Source organism: Amphiprion ocellaris, chromosome 3, assembly GCF_022539595.1.
Source record: "Amphiprion ocellaris isolate individual 3 ecotype Okinawa chromosome 3, ASM2253959v1, whole genome shotgun sequence".
In the NCBI taxonomy this organism is placed as follows: Eukaryota; Metazoa; Chordata; class Actinopteri; family Pomacentridae; genus Amphiprion; species Amphiprion ocellaris.
The window spans coordinates 12,782,774-12,801,344 of NC_072768.1; the positions used below are offsets into that span (position 1 = coordinate 12,782,774).

At 40.4% G+C, this 18,571-nt stretch overlaps 1 protein-coding gene across 7 annotated transcripts in view; it reads right to left on the reverse strand.

Annotated features, from left to right (window-relative positions):
* megf11 (multiple EGF-like-domains 11) overlaps positions 1 to 18,571 on the reverse strand; it is a 69,623-nt gene that overhangs the window by 24,375 nt on the left and 26,677 nt on the right. For all 7 annotated transcript variants that reach the window (XM_023277198.3, XM_023277193.3, XM_023277197.3 and 4 more), the window contains one exon: positions 84 to 330. In XM_023277198.3, the coding sequence (XP_023132966.1) occupies positions 84 to 330 (247 nt within the window). The remainder of the gene's footprint in view (positions 1 to 83; positions 331 to 18,571) is intronic.

Consider the following 18,571-nt stretch of genomic DNA (forward strand, 5'->3'; position numbering starts at 1 on the left):
CGTGCAGCTCTTTGCATCACCACACGTCAGTATTTTTTTTCACAGAAAGTGCCACAAGGAGTAAATATGTTGCTGGTACTCACAAAGCCCCTGTGTATCCCGGTGCACAGATGCACTCTCCTGTCTCGTGGTTGCAGGTGGCACCATTGAGACACTGGCAGGGTAACTGGCACATCTTGCCATAGTAACCGTGCTCACAGGGCTCCTCACAACGCCATCCCTGGTAGCCATCAGTGCAGACACAGGCGCCTGTGATGGGGTTGCACTTAGCCCCATTTTGGCATTGGCACCGATTACTGCAGTGAGGTCCCCAGTAGTCACTCTCACAGCCTGCAGGCACAGAGAGAAGTGGAATCAAACGGGCCACAGCAACAAAACAAAGAGAATATGCACCAGCATTCGCCCAAATCATAATGGTTATGTAAAAGCCAGTAAAGTAATAAAATTACTCATGTAATAGTTCATCATTAATATTAAATGTTCAAGGGAATTATTTCTGCCAACTAATTACTTCTCATTGTTCGAGTATTAAAACTACTGCCTTACAGTGCTTTGTAAGCTTCCTGCCTATATTATTCATTTTCTTCCATTCAATTAAATGTTTTAATGTGTTTTTTTAATCTTAAAAGATACAATTTGTGATATTTCTTTTGCTGTTGACAAATCGCAAGAACAGAATAAAACAATGAGCAATGAGCTGCAGTTGAAATATCTGTGTAGCTAAAGGCTGATATAGAGTATTCCTCTGTGCCAAAGAGCTCAGTTAAAAACACATAAATGAGCCTCACTGTTGCACTTGGTAACATATTTCTTTATTTCCAAAAACATTACGCTGGAGTTCACAAGTTCATCCCACATAAACCATCAACAGCTAACAGCTACCACTAAATTCTTCTGTTTGAGTACTTGTTAAATGCTGTTTTAGGAAAATATTTATCCTTTTTAAAAACTGAGGCAGTAAAATCATGGCTTGATTCACATCCTCGGTAGGAACAAATGAGCTTAGGACTGAGAACCACAGATGTCAAATGTACACATGTAGGCTACTGAGAGATGTGCTTTAATAATGCATCACATGGCTTTGGTCTTCTCATGGATTTTACAACAATGAAAAATATACAATATCACCAGCTATATCCTTTAAATTCAATGACTGTCTTCACTCCTGCTCAGGTCACATGAGAGCAGGAATGCATCCAAGGAAGCCCTGGGCAAAAAGCAGAGGAACACCCTCCACAGGTCGCTGCCCATCACACCGTCACTCACTCACTCACTCACTCACTCACTCACACATACTGAGAGGAATAGACTCACAAACACAGAAGAACCTGCAGAATGCTGAGCAGATAAGATCTAGTTGGAAATCAAGAGAAAAGCACTGATCCACTGGATTACGCTCACAAAAACTAGGGTGGTACAATACAAATATAAAGCCAGGAATGCTGCACAAGAAAATCCATGTCTTCTGTCAATGCATCTTACAAAACATTAATCAAGTTATAATAATTTGGTGTTCAAAACAAGTGACTAAAGAAAGCTTCTCACTCTTGGGAGCTTTCAAATATTACTGTTACTTTATAAAACAGGCTGCATAGCCTAACTAACTCTTTACAAACATACTTTAACTATGTAAGCATTAGTACTTCATATAGGATACCTGTGGATCATTTCTCTTTCAGATGGATTTCATTTCAGTATTGCTTTGGTGTCTGTTACCTTTTAAATATTAACGAAACCGTCACATTTAAATGTCTTCATTGTGACACATACTGCAACTTTCAAAGCTTGAAGTTTTATAACTAAAGCTTTCAATTAACACATCTTGACAGCTCTATGCCTCCAAAACAAAAGTTTTTCGAACACAGTCCTCATCCTACAGAAATTCTCCTAATGCTAAGAGCATAATTAATAAATAGGTCACAGTTGTAATTAAATTTTTCTCATTAAAGCTGCATTAATCAATCAATTGCAGCAGGAAGAAGGACATCAAAACAAACTGTCAGATACACATTCGGCACAATATCTCCTGCTGAGTTAATAAAAAGCTCTCGCGGCTAATGAGTGCGTAGTTTACTGCAGGCACTGAACAAGATCAGCATTCATTCGGTGTGTTTCTGAATATTGGAGATTTTCTCGTCATGTATGTTTAACTTTCACTGCCTTTTTTTAGTTAGTTTAGTTCAAATTTTTGGTTCTCCACAGCCTCATATGAAAAAAGTGTGACAGTTCAGGCACTGCCGCTCTTTCTACTACAAGCAGACACCGTTTTATATCCTGAATAATAATGAGTCATTAGATTTAGTGTTAATATCACAAATACTTATAAAATCCTGGTCCCTTCCTTCTAGAGTGGCTACAACTCTGCATTACCAACAAGCAAAGTGGAATGATCAAACAGGTGCAAGATGGAGATCTATTGCTAAGAAAATCGGTGGCGAAACACCAGACTGAATATATGTGTGATGCTGACATACTGCAGCCGTCACAGAGAAAGGTCCTAATAACACCCTGAATGTAATCTGCAAAAATGAAAGCACATGTGCAAGCTGTTCACACCTCTCAGTGACTGCAGGGAAGAGCAAAAGAGGACTCAAAGATGAGCATGAGAAACAAGTTGTTTTTTCATATATAACAGTTTGCTACTTTAATGTTTTTAACACCTTTTTTCAGGTGCAACTTCAGCAGTTAGCTGTCAAAATAGCTGGTGGAGGAAAAATTTTAAGGTACTGGAGACAGTGAAACTATCAAAGTGCTAAATGCATTAACTGACTACTGAAATGGGAATAAAAATGCAAAAAGGTTTTATTTAGGATAACTCCTGGATGAGACAATGTTCATTTTCTGTGTCGACTAAGCATGTCTTCCAGCAGTAACGACGAACGGAAAAGATAGTCTTTCTGGCTGCAAATTGGTAAAGTTATATAAACCAGACCCCTTACATAAGTTAATGTAGAGCTATGTGACATAATTAAGTGGTACCTTAGGGGATGATGTAAAACAAGCAATTCCCACATTCCTCAGGAAATTGGTCTGTTTAGAAAAACTCAATAAGTCCCATAAACTGCATGCAAACAGCTAATTTTCAAGGTTAAATGAACAACCGGCATCAACATGATGAACAATCAGCACTGAGCTGGGGTAGTAGTCAGTCTTCACTCCCAGCAGGGTAATTGTTCTTCTGAGGTGCAATGATTTAAGTGATTGGTAAGGCGTCATGTCTCTCCTCCAGCAGCAGCAGCTGTATTGCCTCACATAAAAGCCCAGCTTGAGATCCATGCTGGCACAGCCGCCGGGATGGTGAATATTCCACTATTGATTCTCACATCACCGCAAACTCAGTTGTAAATGTAAAGACACCACACCCCCTCCTTGTATGCTCGCTTTTGCCAGAGCTGTGATCAGCCAGAGTGGGAGCTTAATGAACCCCGTTTCATGGTCGGCACTGAAGCCTGTTTTTCCAGGTACGCAGCAGGGAGATGATCAGCCTTTCCCTGATGCAGACAGGTTTGCCCTGAAGGGGGTCCCGAAACACTGGGCCAGCGCTGTATTACATCTGTGGTTGGACAGACTAGAGGCCACATTACAGGGATCACACTGATTTGATCTAATCTGCTCCAGGCCTCCAGTCTGGCATGAATGAGATCCCTGAAGGTTGAGCTGCTGCCACGCAAACGACCCTGGCACATTAAATCTGAAGTGTGTGCGGGCGGCGGTGGTAATGGATGAGCAGTTTAGCTGGAACTTGGTTTAGCAGTCTATAAGCACTCATCAGAGCTCCCTCAGCTCCACACTGCTCCCTCAGCACGGCAGGCAAAATAGTGTCTATATAACTAGAGGCATCATCACCTCTAGCTGCAGCTCAAACCTTGACCCATTATTAGAGAGAGCATTTTTTATTCTTACATGTATAACTCAAAATATGGTGTCAGTAAAAAAAAAAAAAATCCAAGGAGGCAGAGAAAAACAGAAATAAACCAAAAATCTATCCAGCGCTTAATTTGCAGACTTTTCTGGCGCTTAGGAGCTCAACAAATGTTACCATTTGAAGTTTTAAACCTTCTTTAGCTTGCAGTTAGAGGCCTCAGCACATTGAGAGCAAAGCCCATTATCTCGCTGTCTCTCTCCTACACAGAGGTTCTCAAACTTTACCCAGTAGTCTCTCACTTCCCAGCGCTGACAGCATTTAACTGTGATTAAGGAGTCAGAGGTTATGATGAGCTGTGGGCAAAAACAGAGAGTAAGAGCACAAGAAAGTAGCATGTAGCATGAAGGCTTCAGCTTCTAGACAGTGCAGTTAAATTGTGTGCAGTGATGAGGACCCCAGTGGGTTGTGGTGTGTAGGCAACGAAACCCACACAAGTCTGAAACCAGAGAAGTTGCACTCCAGCCCATTAACTGGTCTGGCCTGGGTCAGTCTGCCTAACCAAAGGACACATACAGCAGCCAGCCTGGACTCTCAGAGCTCATAATGCATAACAGTTAGAATGTGGATAGCCTCACACACAGGGAAAGGTCCAATCCCAAGATGCTGGGTAAAATCCCCTTGGCTGGAACAAAACAGATCACGGCGAGGGCTACTGGCAGGTAGTAAACTTTTGAAGGTGATGTCCAAAGAATGAGCTGAGAGAGCCATCATGGTGGCGCTGAGCTTTGAAGTGTGCTCAAGAGTCTGCATAATCAGGGGCTGGTTGCAACAGGATTAAAACCAAACAGCTTTCAGCAGCTGACTTCATTCAGATGTTCTCCTGAACTTGGCTTCTGCAGCAAAATGTTTGTCACTGTTCTCTATGTGGAGAAGTCTGTGGCACAGAAAGATGCCGTAAGCTTCTCAAAGCTAAATTCAAAATGAGGGCCTGAGTCAAGCTCTTTAAACACTGAATATCTCTCCCCAGTCAAACAGCACCCGACTTTTATACTTCATTTATTCCGTCGGGTGCAGGGCAAGAGTAGACTTCAATTACAATCACGTCTGGTATAAATGCCGGCCACTCGAGGTGGTCAGTGCAGACGGACACTTGCTGCTTTGCCAACATTGACTGGGAACAACCACATTACAGCTATTGGAACTTTTGGCACGAAGCCTGACGCCCCACTGCCTGAGTCACTCACTGTCACATAACTATTATTAACACACACTGTTGACACTCGAGGGATAACTTTACTAAAGACATTAGAAGGCAAAGTGCTCTGGCTCTGGAGAGCCTTTTACTCCTCTCGTATTTTTTAGCAGAGATTGTAGCAAAGCAGTAAGTCATTGTCTTGATGAGCCTCCTGCATTACATCTGAGTTTCACATTGTCTGATTCACATTTTGTACCAGCAGCTTTGTTCTGTTTTTTTTATTTCTTTCTTTCTTTGACAGATTTGAATTTTCAAATTACACTTCATGGCCAGAATTAATGCCGACAAGTCACCACTTAAAAATGGCATAAAGAGACGGGCTTTCTTTGGACATTTTAAATGTTAAAATTATATTCTTTAAAGAACAATGAAACAATTCGTTCCACAATTTAGCTGACACAAGAATATGTAATATTCTGCTCTTCAGTCAATATGAACTATTTGTAACAGGAGTTATTCAATAAAAGCCCGACTCAACATTCAGCTATTCATCATAGCTCCCCGACTCAATGACGCAGACTAATAGAGTGAAAAGCAGGCAGGCCTCGTACCGGGGTCTACAGGGAAAGTGATGATTGTTGTGTAAAGTGGTAAATTTGCTCTGAGTGATAAATGTCTCTCAGCTTTGTTAAACTTGGGGCTGTAAAAGCTGCCAATATACAGGCCCCTACTGTCTCATCCATGTTCTGCTGACATCCTATTACACGGTTATTTATTAGTCCCTAGAAAATCCAGACACGACAAGCAAAAAGTTTAGATACATCCATGAAAGCTTGACAAATGAATTTCTAAATACACAGAGGAAACTGCCAATAGTCATGGCGGCCGTTCTGCTGAATTGGAATAACAGCGTGCTGCAGCTTCTGCTGTTGGGCGTGTCTTTTGTCCTGCCCTAATTCATCTTTGCTGAGCCCCTGTGTGTTCACATTTCCCTGGGGGGACGAGCTGCATGGCCAAGTCCACAACACAACACAACACAACAACACAACACAACACAGCTCCTCTCTGCTGCTCAGACACTTCACTGTAATGCACCATATGCTCCCTCCTGATACCACCTCGCAGTTGGATAAGAAGTAACAAGATCTGACTGTTGCCTATTTGGAACCACAAAACTAATGAGTGAATAACTTAATTCTTTTAGTACTATGCATTACTGATTAAAAAGTCTGGCCCGCTTGTTTATCCCAAGGATCTGATCATTTGTCTGAGTTCTACTCAGGATGTGAACCCAGATCAATACAAGCACTGCAGGTGCCAGCCAGCTCCTCTGCAGCAGAACTCTGAGGGGGTTAACAGGTCCAGTGGTTGACCGAGGCAGACAAGGCCAGGTCATCTCATGCTTTATACTAAACAAGCACTTAAAAGTGAGGCTACTTAAAAAGGGCGGCCCTCTCTTTCTAATAAAACTGGCCGTGTTGAGCACGAACGCAAGCAGGCTGTGAGAAATGCGTTGCCTCCGTGCAATAAACCCGTCACTTGTTCTACAGAACTTGACACGGCTCATGAAAGCTTCTGGATCAGCAAATGGTTACACAGCCCACTGCTCCTTCCAATTAATAATTTACCCTTCACCCTGTCCTGCAGAAAGCAAACCCTCTTGCTCTCTAGCCACAGGACAACAGCGAAAAAAGCAATCAGAGCAGAGGTGAACGTTTTATCTGCAGTGCACAACCGCACACAGCGACTGGATTATAAATAAAGCCGCCGCCGACTGTGCAGCATCACAGACATAACGCACAATAGTAAATCAGTCACTGGGCATGGCGTGGCTGCTCAAAAAACAATGTCAACCCGATAAAGCCAACTGTTACCTCACTTAATTTGCACACATTGATTTCCTATTTTCAATTATTAATTCTAATTAGAATGAAGTAGAATCTGCCATGGGGCGACAGCAGTCAATGTGAGGGGGTTCAGTCAGAGGGGAGACTGATGGACATTCATAGAAGGCTAATAACGGCATCCCCATCATTGCTGCTCCACATACGTTTCATAGGCAAAGTGTGCAATTGAAGTAAATGTATGTCAAAGCCAGACACTGGTGGTTACTTTCCAGTGTGACATTATCAGCTATAATAGGGTAATACAGTTCTATTTGCATAATAATGCATCAGTAATTGTGATTTAATACTATCATACACTGATGATTATGTGCAATTTTCTCAATACCTCTGTATGTTTAATGAAGTACAAATCAGAATGCAGAACCTTCACTTGCAATGGAGTATTCTAAAGCAGGGTTTAATATTTCATTAAAGGTAACCAGGGTAACCCTAATTCAATTTCTACTAAGACAGATTCAGAGTTTAAGGCACACCTCCTCACCCTGAGAAATCCATCAGCACAAATCAGCTTGTTTGTGTGTATAATAAATATAGAATTAAACAAGAGTAAGAATGCAAAGATTTGCAAAAATGACTTTACAGATTCAGAATTTTAAAAAGAAATGAAATTTTAAAAATGAAGCGACAACACTTGAAAACATGGCAGTTTTTCACCTCATAGCCACTTGTGTGCTTGGTTAGTTTGTAGAATCAAATGGTGCTCTTTTAGTAAAAGAACCACTAGTTTGCATTTTGCTGCAGTGTGAGTGGCTATTGTTGTGCCGCAGATATCCTAATTAATGATTTGTGAATAAACTTATTTGCATAAATCATCCTAATAAATGAGGGGCTAAAGTAGAGAAAGTTGCAGTTGTTAAATTTGCGTGTATGGTGCTAATTAGTGCACCTCTGTGTGCATAATGTAAACATTACTGTATGAAGAGGGTCTCGTGTGAGTCTGAGTATACAAGTTTGTAACAGAGAAGGCAGGGGTGAATTTAGGACTTGCTATCAGGAGGTGCAGGCTTGAAAGAGATTTTTTAAACCAGTCCATTTTAAAATCTACATGACATCAATTATCTATGTGTACGCCAGGCTGCTGTGCTCAAAAATAGCAGATTATAAAAGCAGGTTGTGTTTTGTGCATCGCCAAACAAAACCACAAAAAATCAACGCCACAGTCTGCCACTGACCGAACAAACAACAGCCTGCAGCTGTAAGGGCAAACCCCACAGAGTCACACGACATGGCACATTCAATATCACACCACAGAGAGGCTTTAATTCCAGTGTGCATGACAGAAGTGATCATTATGCACAAATTATCAATACTGATCAGTCAGAATGGCATAAAACCACAAATCATTTTAAAACGTTAACCTAACACTTTTATTTATTCAGCATTTTGACCTTGAGTGATTTTCTTCTTTTCCAGTGGATTCAGTATGATTTTTAGTAACTGAACATTACATTTTACAAATGCTATCTAGAACTCTATTTAAAACCAAGTAAAACTACAGAAACACATGTTTTGTTGTCATCTTTTGATGTGAATAACGGTGCAACTAATGATTATTTTCATTGTTGATGAATCTGCTGATTAGTTGCTGTCAATTATTAATCTACTCCTCATTTAACAAAGTGTTAGAAAATAATGAACGATGGCACCACTCTTTCCTGAAGACCTAATGTGACGTCACATTGCTGGTTTATTTGACGAACTCTGTCCAAAATCCCCCGAAACTCAGTTTATTATCAAAGAAAATCACTGTAATCTGCACTGTAATTAGAGAATATTTCACATTTTTGCTTGAAAAATAACTTAAGATAGTTGCAGAGTAGATTTTGTCACTGACTGATCAATTAATTGACTGACGGTTTAAGCTCTGAGAACAAGCAGGACTGCCATAAGGCTAAAGCACAGGTGTCCAAATCCAGTTATCTGTGAAGGTCTCTTTAAAATGACACGGCATTTGGTCAACAAACCCTTTATAACCATGATCTTCTAAATCAGCTCCAAACAATGTGTAGGTCCACCTTGAACAAAGCTGCATAACATATAAGTCTCAGATAAAAGCTCAGGTGTTGACAGGATGAACTGAGACAGTTACATTATGTACTGTGTTCACTGGCAAATAAGTACTAAATACAGTGTTATCAGTACAAAATACTCCCCTACATGCTTTAAAACATGCCTGTTAAATGTTTGCACTTTAATCCTTTGGTAGAAGTTGACAGTGGTGTGGTTTAAATTATCACAGTTAAATTTTACTGTACTGTTAATGAGGTTTCACAGTGGAAACTGTTTCAAAACATCCACGGAAATATCTTTCATCACTCCTGCAGCATAATTTCATTTCTAATAATTAGCTGTCAAACTTAAACTTAGGACAGAGAAAAAATACAAAAGAAAAAGAGATTTTTGGAAGGTGAGTAATGTTATTAATGTAATTGCCTCTCTTAAGGCTGTTAAGCTGTAATAAACGGGTGATGAGTCCATTTGAAATTCCCCTGAAACCTGGTTTCAAGAATTCTCTGCAAACTTAAACATTCATGACTATTTTTTTTTTTTTTAAAAAGAGGTGAATTTTGCTCATATGGACTGTGAGATCAGATTTGATTTAAAGAAGCTTTACAGCATCATCAGAAAAAAGCAACCATCACTGGATTTTGATTCATATGTTGTTACATTCTGACAGGCACTTGGAAGTATTTGTATGTGCGTTTCTTTTCCTACAGTCGGGGCACAAAGCAGCGAGACGTGATGATGAGGAGGCGTCAACAAAACAAGGATCTGTCGGAGGGATCAAGGTTAATTGTGTCATTAATTTTTGACAAGATAACGATGCCACAGAGAAAAAATGATACCAGCGAATGATGCCTGTCGTATTAAGTGTATTTATGGTATTCACGAATTTAACATTTAACATTGAGACTAACCATGCGGTGTTTGCAGAAAACATGTTAGAACTATATGCTGTTTTTGCTGCTTGAAATGAGTCTGGCATTCTAAACGCTGTGCAAACTCCGCCTACTTGTGTGTATGCCACGCCCACTTCAAACTAGTACAGCAGTGGGTCAAACCAAGATGAAAAACTTTGTGGGAAATACCTAAAAGAAGCAGAAAATAATGGGATTGATTGAGAAAATCCATTTCCTGGACCTTCAGTATCTTTGTCCCGAGTGATGCTCCAATCCATCCAACAAAATCCTGTTAGACGGAGCTTATTTATTCTGTTTGTGCACCTTTGACCATTTCCCTCCGTGCAGTGCTGTGTAAGCAAGCAACACTTGTCAGTTGTTTATTTTATACGTCTGACATGTCACAAATATGGTTATGTCCCTCACTGTAAACACCTGACAGGATTTAGTTTAAAGATGGACAATCAGTGTGTTTATCCACCTACCAAATTAATCCCAACAATGCAGAAACACATATGCGTGCGGAAACACACGGATAATTGCTTTTTAATGATCTCACATTATGCAAATGCCCATCATGAAGCCATAAATCTTGGAGAGAGTTTCTACCTGCCTAACCACCAGTGATGCCAACAGACATAGATTGTGCGAGGAAAGTTATTAAGCAAAGATTTTTACTGGCCCCCATCTACTTATCCGTCATATAGCTTTCTCCTGTACATTTAAATTGTCAAGAAAGGAGCCAAAAACAGCAGAAAAGCATCATTTTAACTCTCACAAGTAATGCTCAATTAGGTAAGAAGAGCAGCGGCGCTGGATAGACGGATGGCTGGTGCAATATGAAAGGACAGAAACAGGAAAACATCTCCAGCCTTTGATTAACACAGAAAAACTGTAGATTAAGAGTTTTTTCTTTTATACCATCATTTCTCCAGGATAATACAGACCCTTTGGAGATTTCTTGAGAAAAATAAAAAAAATAAAAAGGAAATCCATGAGTTCATCTCAAATGAACTGCTGGCTCTGAAAGCAGCGTTGTTATCCCAGTCTCTGAAACTCGCTAGGCCCATGAATTATTCTCCCCGATTCTCAACGTCAAAGTGAAGTGAAAAGTATACAACAGCAACTTAGAGAGCATTGTGTGAGCGAGTGACGGAGAGACAGAGGAGCCGAGGAGAGATACTGTAGTTACATTAAAGAGGAAGCTAAGAAATGAATCAAGCCGTCTGGGAATAGCAGGGACAGCACGGGAGAATAAATCCTGAATCTCAGTCCACATGACATTTACTATGAGTGAAGAAACTTGATAGATTTAATCATCGGTCACTTTTCATTAAAAGTTGTTAAGGACAAACAGAAGATACAAGAGGAAAAAATTCCATCCAAACCTTATTTCAGAGTCAATGAAAGGACCAGTGATATTGATCTATGGACCTTAACCCTCTTTTTGTTCTGTGGCGGAGGGCAATTTTGTCATTCATACTACAGTATGCCTACGCCTGAAATGGAAGTGAGTCCCGGAATTATAATACAAGCTAATGTTTAAAGTGTGAAGCTGACAGAACCACATGGTGTCAAGTTTCTTTGCAAATCTAATTTCTCAGGGGGAGATTCATCACTTTGAGGATGCGGGTGCCTGAACCAGTAAGTCAGCATTTTCTGTCTTTTATCCATCTAAACTCAATTGAAAGGTCTTAATAAGTGCATGCCACAGGACACGATGAACACCTTTAGGTCTGCTTCTCTGCTCAGACTTAACATTGTATTGGCTGCAGAAAGTGTGCTTAGCTGATCTGTGCAAAAAGACTATTTCAGTGGCACTGACCTTGTTTTTTGTGCCGTTTTATTTCGGCTTTACTGATTTTGGACCAGTTTCTGCAGAATACAGATTGGATCCCCATGAATGTATCCCTGTGTCTGGTAATGATTACATTTCCTCTAGAATTTCCTTTGATCCTTATCACCCAGATGCCCTTTTGTCAATGTTTAGATCCCAGGCTACATCTCTTTGTTCCACTTAGTACGCCCTAGCTATGTGATAGCGTCTCTTAGCGTTTTGTCCTTTTCCTTTTTCCTCTGTGGCAACAGCCACCAGTTTAATTGAATTTCTGGGCTTTTAATGTCTGCATTACTCTAATCAGAGAAGAGGAGAGTAGACTTGTTTATCTCGACCTTGGTGGAATTAGCAGAGGGTATTTGTAGAGATGTTAATGCAAAAACTATTCTGCAAGATCGTAACCTGAGCTTTTATTGATCAACTAGTCAAAGGTGCTTATAGACATTCCCAACACAGACGTGCACTCAGGCGCCACAGAGAGGGCATTTCTAGTGACAAACTCATACCTTACAACCTACTCAATACCGTGATTCTGCTTCACAGGTCAACATCTTTTACACAAAACAATGCCAGTGTGTAGCTGAACTAATTTCCTAGACTATTGTCATTCTGCTTTGTGGGTGTATAATTTTAAGATGCTAGCACTGGATGATTCATCAGCTACAGACAGTAGAAAGATAGGGCTGCCGTTAAAGTGAGGTGATAGAAAACTGCTATCTCACACAAACAACATGCAATATAACCTTCCGAGAGGGTGGCACGACTGCAGGCGAGGCAGAACACAGTGGAATGCAAAATGCAACCCCAAATACCCTAGGGCCCGGAGGCAAATTTGATTAAAAGTTTGTTTTTCTTCACTCTCAACAAACGGAGGAGCTCGTCAATGCGGCACTGACAGTTAATTGGACTTGGCAGGGCCACGAGTTCATTCGTCAGCATTGTGTGGGGCTTGCCTAGGAGGAGCAGGACAATCGATGTCCCTCAGGACGGCCTGTAATCACTGCAACACTCCAATGAAGTCCAGGGTTAAACATCAGGAGATTGCAGGTGCACCAGAGGATCTGAGAAAGACTGCTAATATGCTCTATCTCCCAAAGCAAACCAAGGACACTGCAACACAGCACCCAAAGGACTGGTGGTGATCCCCAAGAACACAGTTAGTTCAAGCTATTACTCTGACCAAAATTATCATGAGCCCAAGGTCCTGAGAGGTGATAAAGGAGTCTATGAATATTACTTTGCCAATAAAATATTACATAAGACTTTGCAAAATCTATGCCTTCTAAACTGGGAAAAACATCTTTACTTTGAAGCATTATGAAATGACTAATAGGATGTTAGAGAAGAAAAAACACATTTCAACTGTATATACAGTATTATATAATAATACACAAATTTTTTCCATGCTTTTTTCTGCTTCTTTTGGTAGTTTTACACAAAATTAGCATTGAAAAAACGATTCAAACTAATCACACTTTGATCACACTTGCCACAACTAATAGACACATAAGGGGTTTTAAAGGGCCGCACTCCAAGCATTGCTACTCAACCAAGAGCTCAAAGGAGAACTAAGGTATGACACGGGGGAAATAAACTATTTATGCTACACAAATTGTGACTTCTCTCTGATCTTTCTCTCATTCATTATACAATACTGAGGCGTTTTACCTTGTCAGCCCTCGAAAGTCACCGGTCAAAACAGTAAAATGACGGCATTGATGACTGAAAGATGAAGATTTATCGATGCTGGAGATACTTAACCACACAGAACCGTGCAGTGATTATGTTTACCACACACCGAAGTGTGAAAGGTCATCAAAAGAAATGATTAATAAAAATCAACTGCATCTTTGGAAACAAACCTCATAAACACGGCAATAGACCACAAAATCAAGCGTGACTTACAGACTGTGAAATGAGCTTAAAACAGCTTTGTTCTACATTAGTATTCAGGATATATCTTATCTCTCTAGACTGTTATCATAGCATTTCAGCTATTTTAGACACACTGACCTTCTCTTAAGGACAGAAGATAAGGTTTTTTTAATGTCCTTCTTAAATCAAGCCATCTATGCAGACTCTCAGACTCTCTTAGTGTGTTCCAGGATCTCTTAACTCACCCTCTCTGTTAGCGACTAACGACAAGCATCACAGTGATAATGACCAGCAGGACTAGATGTTGTATCATCCTAACAATCACCATGATATTCTGTGATATCCACCAGCTTTTTGTGCTCAGGTTATGTGCAAAGAAACCACACATGCATGTATACACACACACATTTTAGGCCTTCTCTCAAAGGTAATGGAGCAGTGAGCTCTTGGGGAATAATAAATCCTGCTTAATGGGATGGTACAAAAAAAATCTTCAGAGCCAGGCAAAGTCAATCTGCATACTTGGCCAATGAGGCTTATATGTACAGAAACTGTTATAGAGACATATGTGTGTCAGATTGCAAAACCTCTTCAAAAGAGCGCGGGTGTCGGGTTCAGTGAGAATATTTTCATAATATTTAATTCATTCTGTGTCTATGTGTGTGTGTGCCGTTGGCAGGAAAGAATGCTGTCAGCTACAGTGTGTGTGTGTGTGTGTGTGTGTGTGTGTGTGTGCCACAATTCATTTGATGGGCTCAATAGCAGTCAGCTGAAGCCTCGGCACAGTGATTTAAACCACACATAAGTCACACGAGTCACTATGAGACATGCAGGGAGAGATCTGAGAGGCATGCTGTCCGAGACGCATCCTGAAACTTCTCTGCCACAGCCTGAGCAGCGACGTGCACGTGGTTCTGTCTGCTCAGTGGAACAGCACACACTGTTTTTAAACTGCACAGAAGCAACTCTAACCAAAACTGATAGTGTGTAAAGTTCCTAAATTTGCAGAAACAATTAGTGGACTAATAGTCATAGTACGGGTTTACTAATTTTGGTCACATTACTTAAAATAATGCATTAACTCCAGCAATGTGCCTGCAAGTTAATAGGAAACATCTCTTCATTCAGACACAACACTGCAGCATCATTTGCTGCAACATAACTTGCAAAAAAAAATACTTTTCTCAGAGGTCAAACTTGGAGACACCATGTGGAGTTAAATGTGTCACTCACCCCGACACACTGTGTGTGTCCTTAAGATCCAACAATGTGTCACACTGTTAGAAGTATTCCTCCCTGATTAAACTTTTACAAAACTGATTTTTTAAATACGATAAATCATGCATTGTTTGCATCCACATTTAATAACTTGCTGTCTTCTTCACTCTCTTTGTTGACACATTTCTTGGCTCGTTACTGCCACCAGTTGTCAATCAATGCAGTGAATAGATTGAAACCGGCAGCGGATGAGTTGTTCGTGTACAAAATAAAGAAATTGTGGATGTAAAAACGACAGGCGGTAACTTCAACTTGTAATTGTAAAAGTAAGTATGATTTGGTGTTATTTATATATGGATGCATGGAGAAAAGCAGGTGAAAAAGATGCGTGTTCATCAGTGCAATGTGGAGTCAATAAAACTGTTAACACTGTCACAGACTTGGCTGTGCACAAACTGGCTGTAATGCTCCAGGGGAACACAGTGCAGTATACAAAAACAAAGCTCTGTCAGTGCAGTAGATCCATTGATACACACGCACACAAACTTAGACATGAACAGAAGCACAAAGCTCTATAGATCGGTCCATCTTCTGTCCCTTCGAGAAATACCATAGCCTGGGTGCTTTGATCTATCAAAATGAATGAGGCAGTTGGCATCGACTGTTACAAGCAGCAAGGAACCCCCTTCAGAATGATACAGTCAGAATATTTATAGTTCTTCCAAAATGTCTCTTTACATGCTCGCATAATGAGGAAGTCAATCGATGTGGACTTCTTTTTTAAAAGTTGATGTGGAGAACTTTTCCTTCTCTTTCTTTTTTTTTTTTTGTTGTTGATATGGGGGCCGTCATCTCAAAGGAAAGCGACTTGTTGCTTGCGTGCTGTTGAAAGTCACACACAAATGCTGAATTCTCTATCTGTAAGATTAATGAAGGGAGAAGTTTTGAGAGCAAAGTAAAGTGACATTCAGAGTGATGTGTCAAGTGAGAGTAAATCTGTGCGTCTCTGTCACAGTCGATGCGATTCAGTCTCTTGGTCTTTGACAGCGATGCATGTCAATGTCCTGCTGCTGTGGGATCGGAGAGGAACCATCTGGCTCAGATGCACTTCTGAGAATAATGTGTAAATACTGTCGACGTGTGCCAGAGGGAGTCCTCACAAGAGTGTTTTTCAAGGCAAAATGAAGTTTAACAGCACGGTTTTGGTCTGGTTGCTCTTTCATATTTCATCTGCACTGGTTGGGGGCAATGTCATCTGCAATGAAATGAGCTAATAAAGCCGAAGTAATTATGCCCAATTTTCCTGCTTGACCTAGACCATTGTGATCACAACCCCCAATTTTTAAATCTAATGCAAGTTTAAAGTCTAAAAATGACTAATTTTACTGTTTCAGTGCCCACTCAACACAAAATAAGTAGTATGTAGCATCTCCTCTGGTGTAATATTCCATTAAAAAAAGCATTTACAGGCCACATTCATCAATTATCCATGTGTACAGCACCCACTGCCCTGGCTGCTTCATTGTTTGAATACATAGGGGAGGAATATGTTACCTCCCGGACCATGGCTGACCAGCCACATTAGATTTGACTCTTAAGTGTGATAGATTTCTTCTTGGAGCACAAAGGATGCTTTGTGGTTAACAAAGCTAAAATACTCCTTGGACTTTTCAGATACTTATCTTGGTAGCATTGATTTTTAGAATCTCTGCACAAGTGGGCGAACATTTCCACCACAATAGAGGAAAGAAAACTTCAAGAAGGCATGGAGAAGAAATACTAAAAGCTCCATATTCATGTACATTTCTTCTCCTTCTGCACCGGGAACATATCATTATCCAACTGAAGCACATGAAATCAATGATAGTGCTTCATTGCACCTAATATTTTACAAGTGATGGCAGTCATAGCTAAATATACCTTGTACATACAACATCTATCTTTATCGTTCTCTTTATTTGAAAGCTGTTATTACTGAAGCTTATAGCGACCTTGTGTGACAGATTCAACAAGAGAGATTAAATCACAAGTGCAGAAAAGTACACAGCAATGAAAGAAAAGGGGCTAGGTCATTTCTCTGCAATTGTAGCAAAGCAAAGTGTACTTCTAAACCCAAGAAACTCATAAAATTCTAGAAAAAAAACCCTTATATAGTTTTCATTCAATAAACTCATATTCTACAAAGATTTGATTTCCAATTTTATCTCATATTGTGCAGTTCTTTTTACACCGACATGTACTATATTTGTTGCAAACTACAACCAATAACATCACTACATTCTCAAAAGCCACTACTATACATCATGAGACTAAAATGACTAAAGACATTCTGTTTCATAAGCACAGCTCCATTTATCTGAATTGCCTTTGCAAAAATCGCTGCTGTCCCCGTTTTATTGAGCTTCATATTTTTCCATCCGTTTTTTTATTTACATGCCGAAATTTTCTATTGAAAATACTGTTGTTTTTCAAGACAAACCCTCCTGACAAAACAAAGTGTACACAGTGGCACAGAGAGGACAAACATTACAAACACTGAGTGCATTTCAATAGAAAAAGTGGAGAAGGCAAAGCAATAGTAAATACAGAAACAAGCACAACAGAGAAACAGAGACAAAAACAAACATTAACAGGTACAGGGCACTGTTTTACTGCCCTAAAAATGTGAAATTAAAAAATAACAATTGATTCATGACATGGGATTAGAGAAACATAATTAACACCACGTTCCACAAACACAATACACAGACATCAGAGCAATCACTCCGACCAACAGCAACAATTAATCATTCATCGCTCTTTTGAAAAAATAACACAACCGCTGCTCACAACGCTCCAAATCCACACGCGATAGATGTAGACAGCATCCAGAAACAACAGCAAACACCCTGTTTTGCAGTTGTATCTGTGTTCCACATCTACCAGTATGTCCTTGAGATGAGACTGAGACACCCCAGGATTCCAAGCGGGTCACGGGGCAGGTCTGGTCTCAGTGGGACTGTTGCTTCAGGCCGAGGAAGAGGATGAAATGTTTTCTGCCTCCAGCAGGTGAAAAAAAAACAGCCAATATCTCGGCTCAGCCTTCACTGCCGCGCCCAACACAGTTTGCTGAATCTCTCCCACCTTATCGCCTTCGCTTTTCTGGCAACCAACAGTCCGACTCTTTATTTTCACCACCTGACCCATATACAAAACTGCTTCCTGGTGGGTGCTGCTCCAGAAACGAGGTCCAAGCCTTTGATCCAGCTCCAGATCACTGGCTGAAAGGCTGTCACTTCAGCTTTAGGCCGCACAGCATCCCACGGCAGCTCTTCATCTCCACGCCAGGGCGACACACTTTCTATCACATTCATACATCCTTTGTCATGTGACCACCTCATTCTGCCCTCTCGTCAGCTACAGCACCAAGGAATTGGCTTATACGCGACACACAAATACCTCCACTCAAAGACAATAGCGGTGAAATGAGCGGCAAATAAACCATGGCATCGATTGTGTTGGAAATGATTCAGCGCTAATGTGTGCTTTTCAGCCCACAAGAGCCATAATATGATAGTTGCGTCCACTTAACATAAAGACTTCTCCTAAACCGCATCATCTATCTGCTGGGTGGAAGTAAAATTTACAGTGAAAGACAAAAAAAACATGCTGAACCATTTACACGAAGGAAAAAAGAGGGCAGATTTAATTTAAAAATTGGCACGCATTCCTCATTTCTACAGATGAAAGCTCGTAAATGAAAAAGCCTGGAATCTTGCCTAGTATGGAAATCTA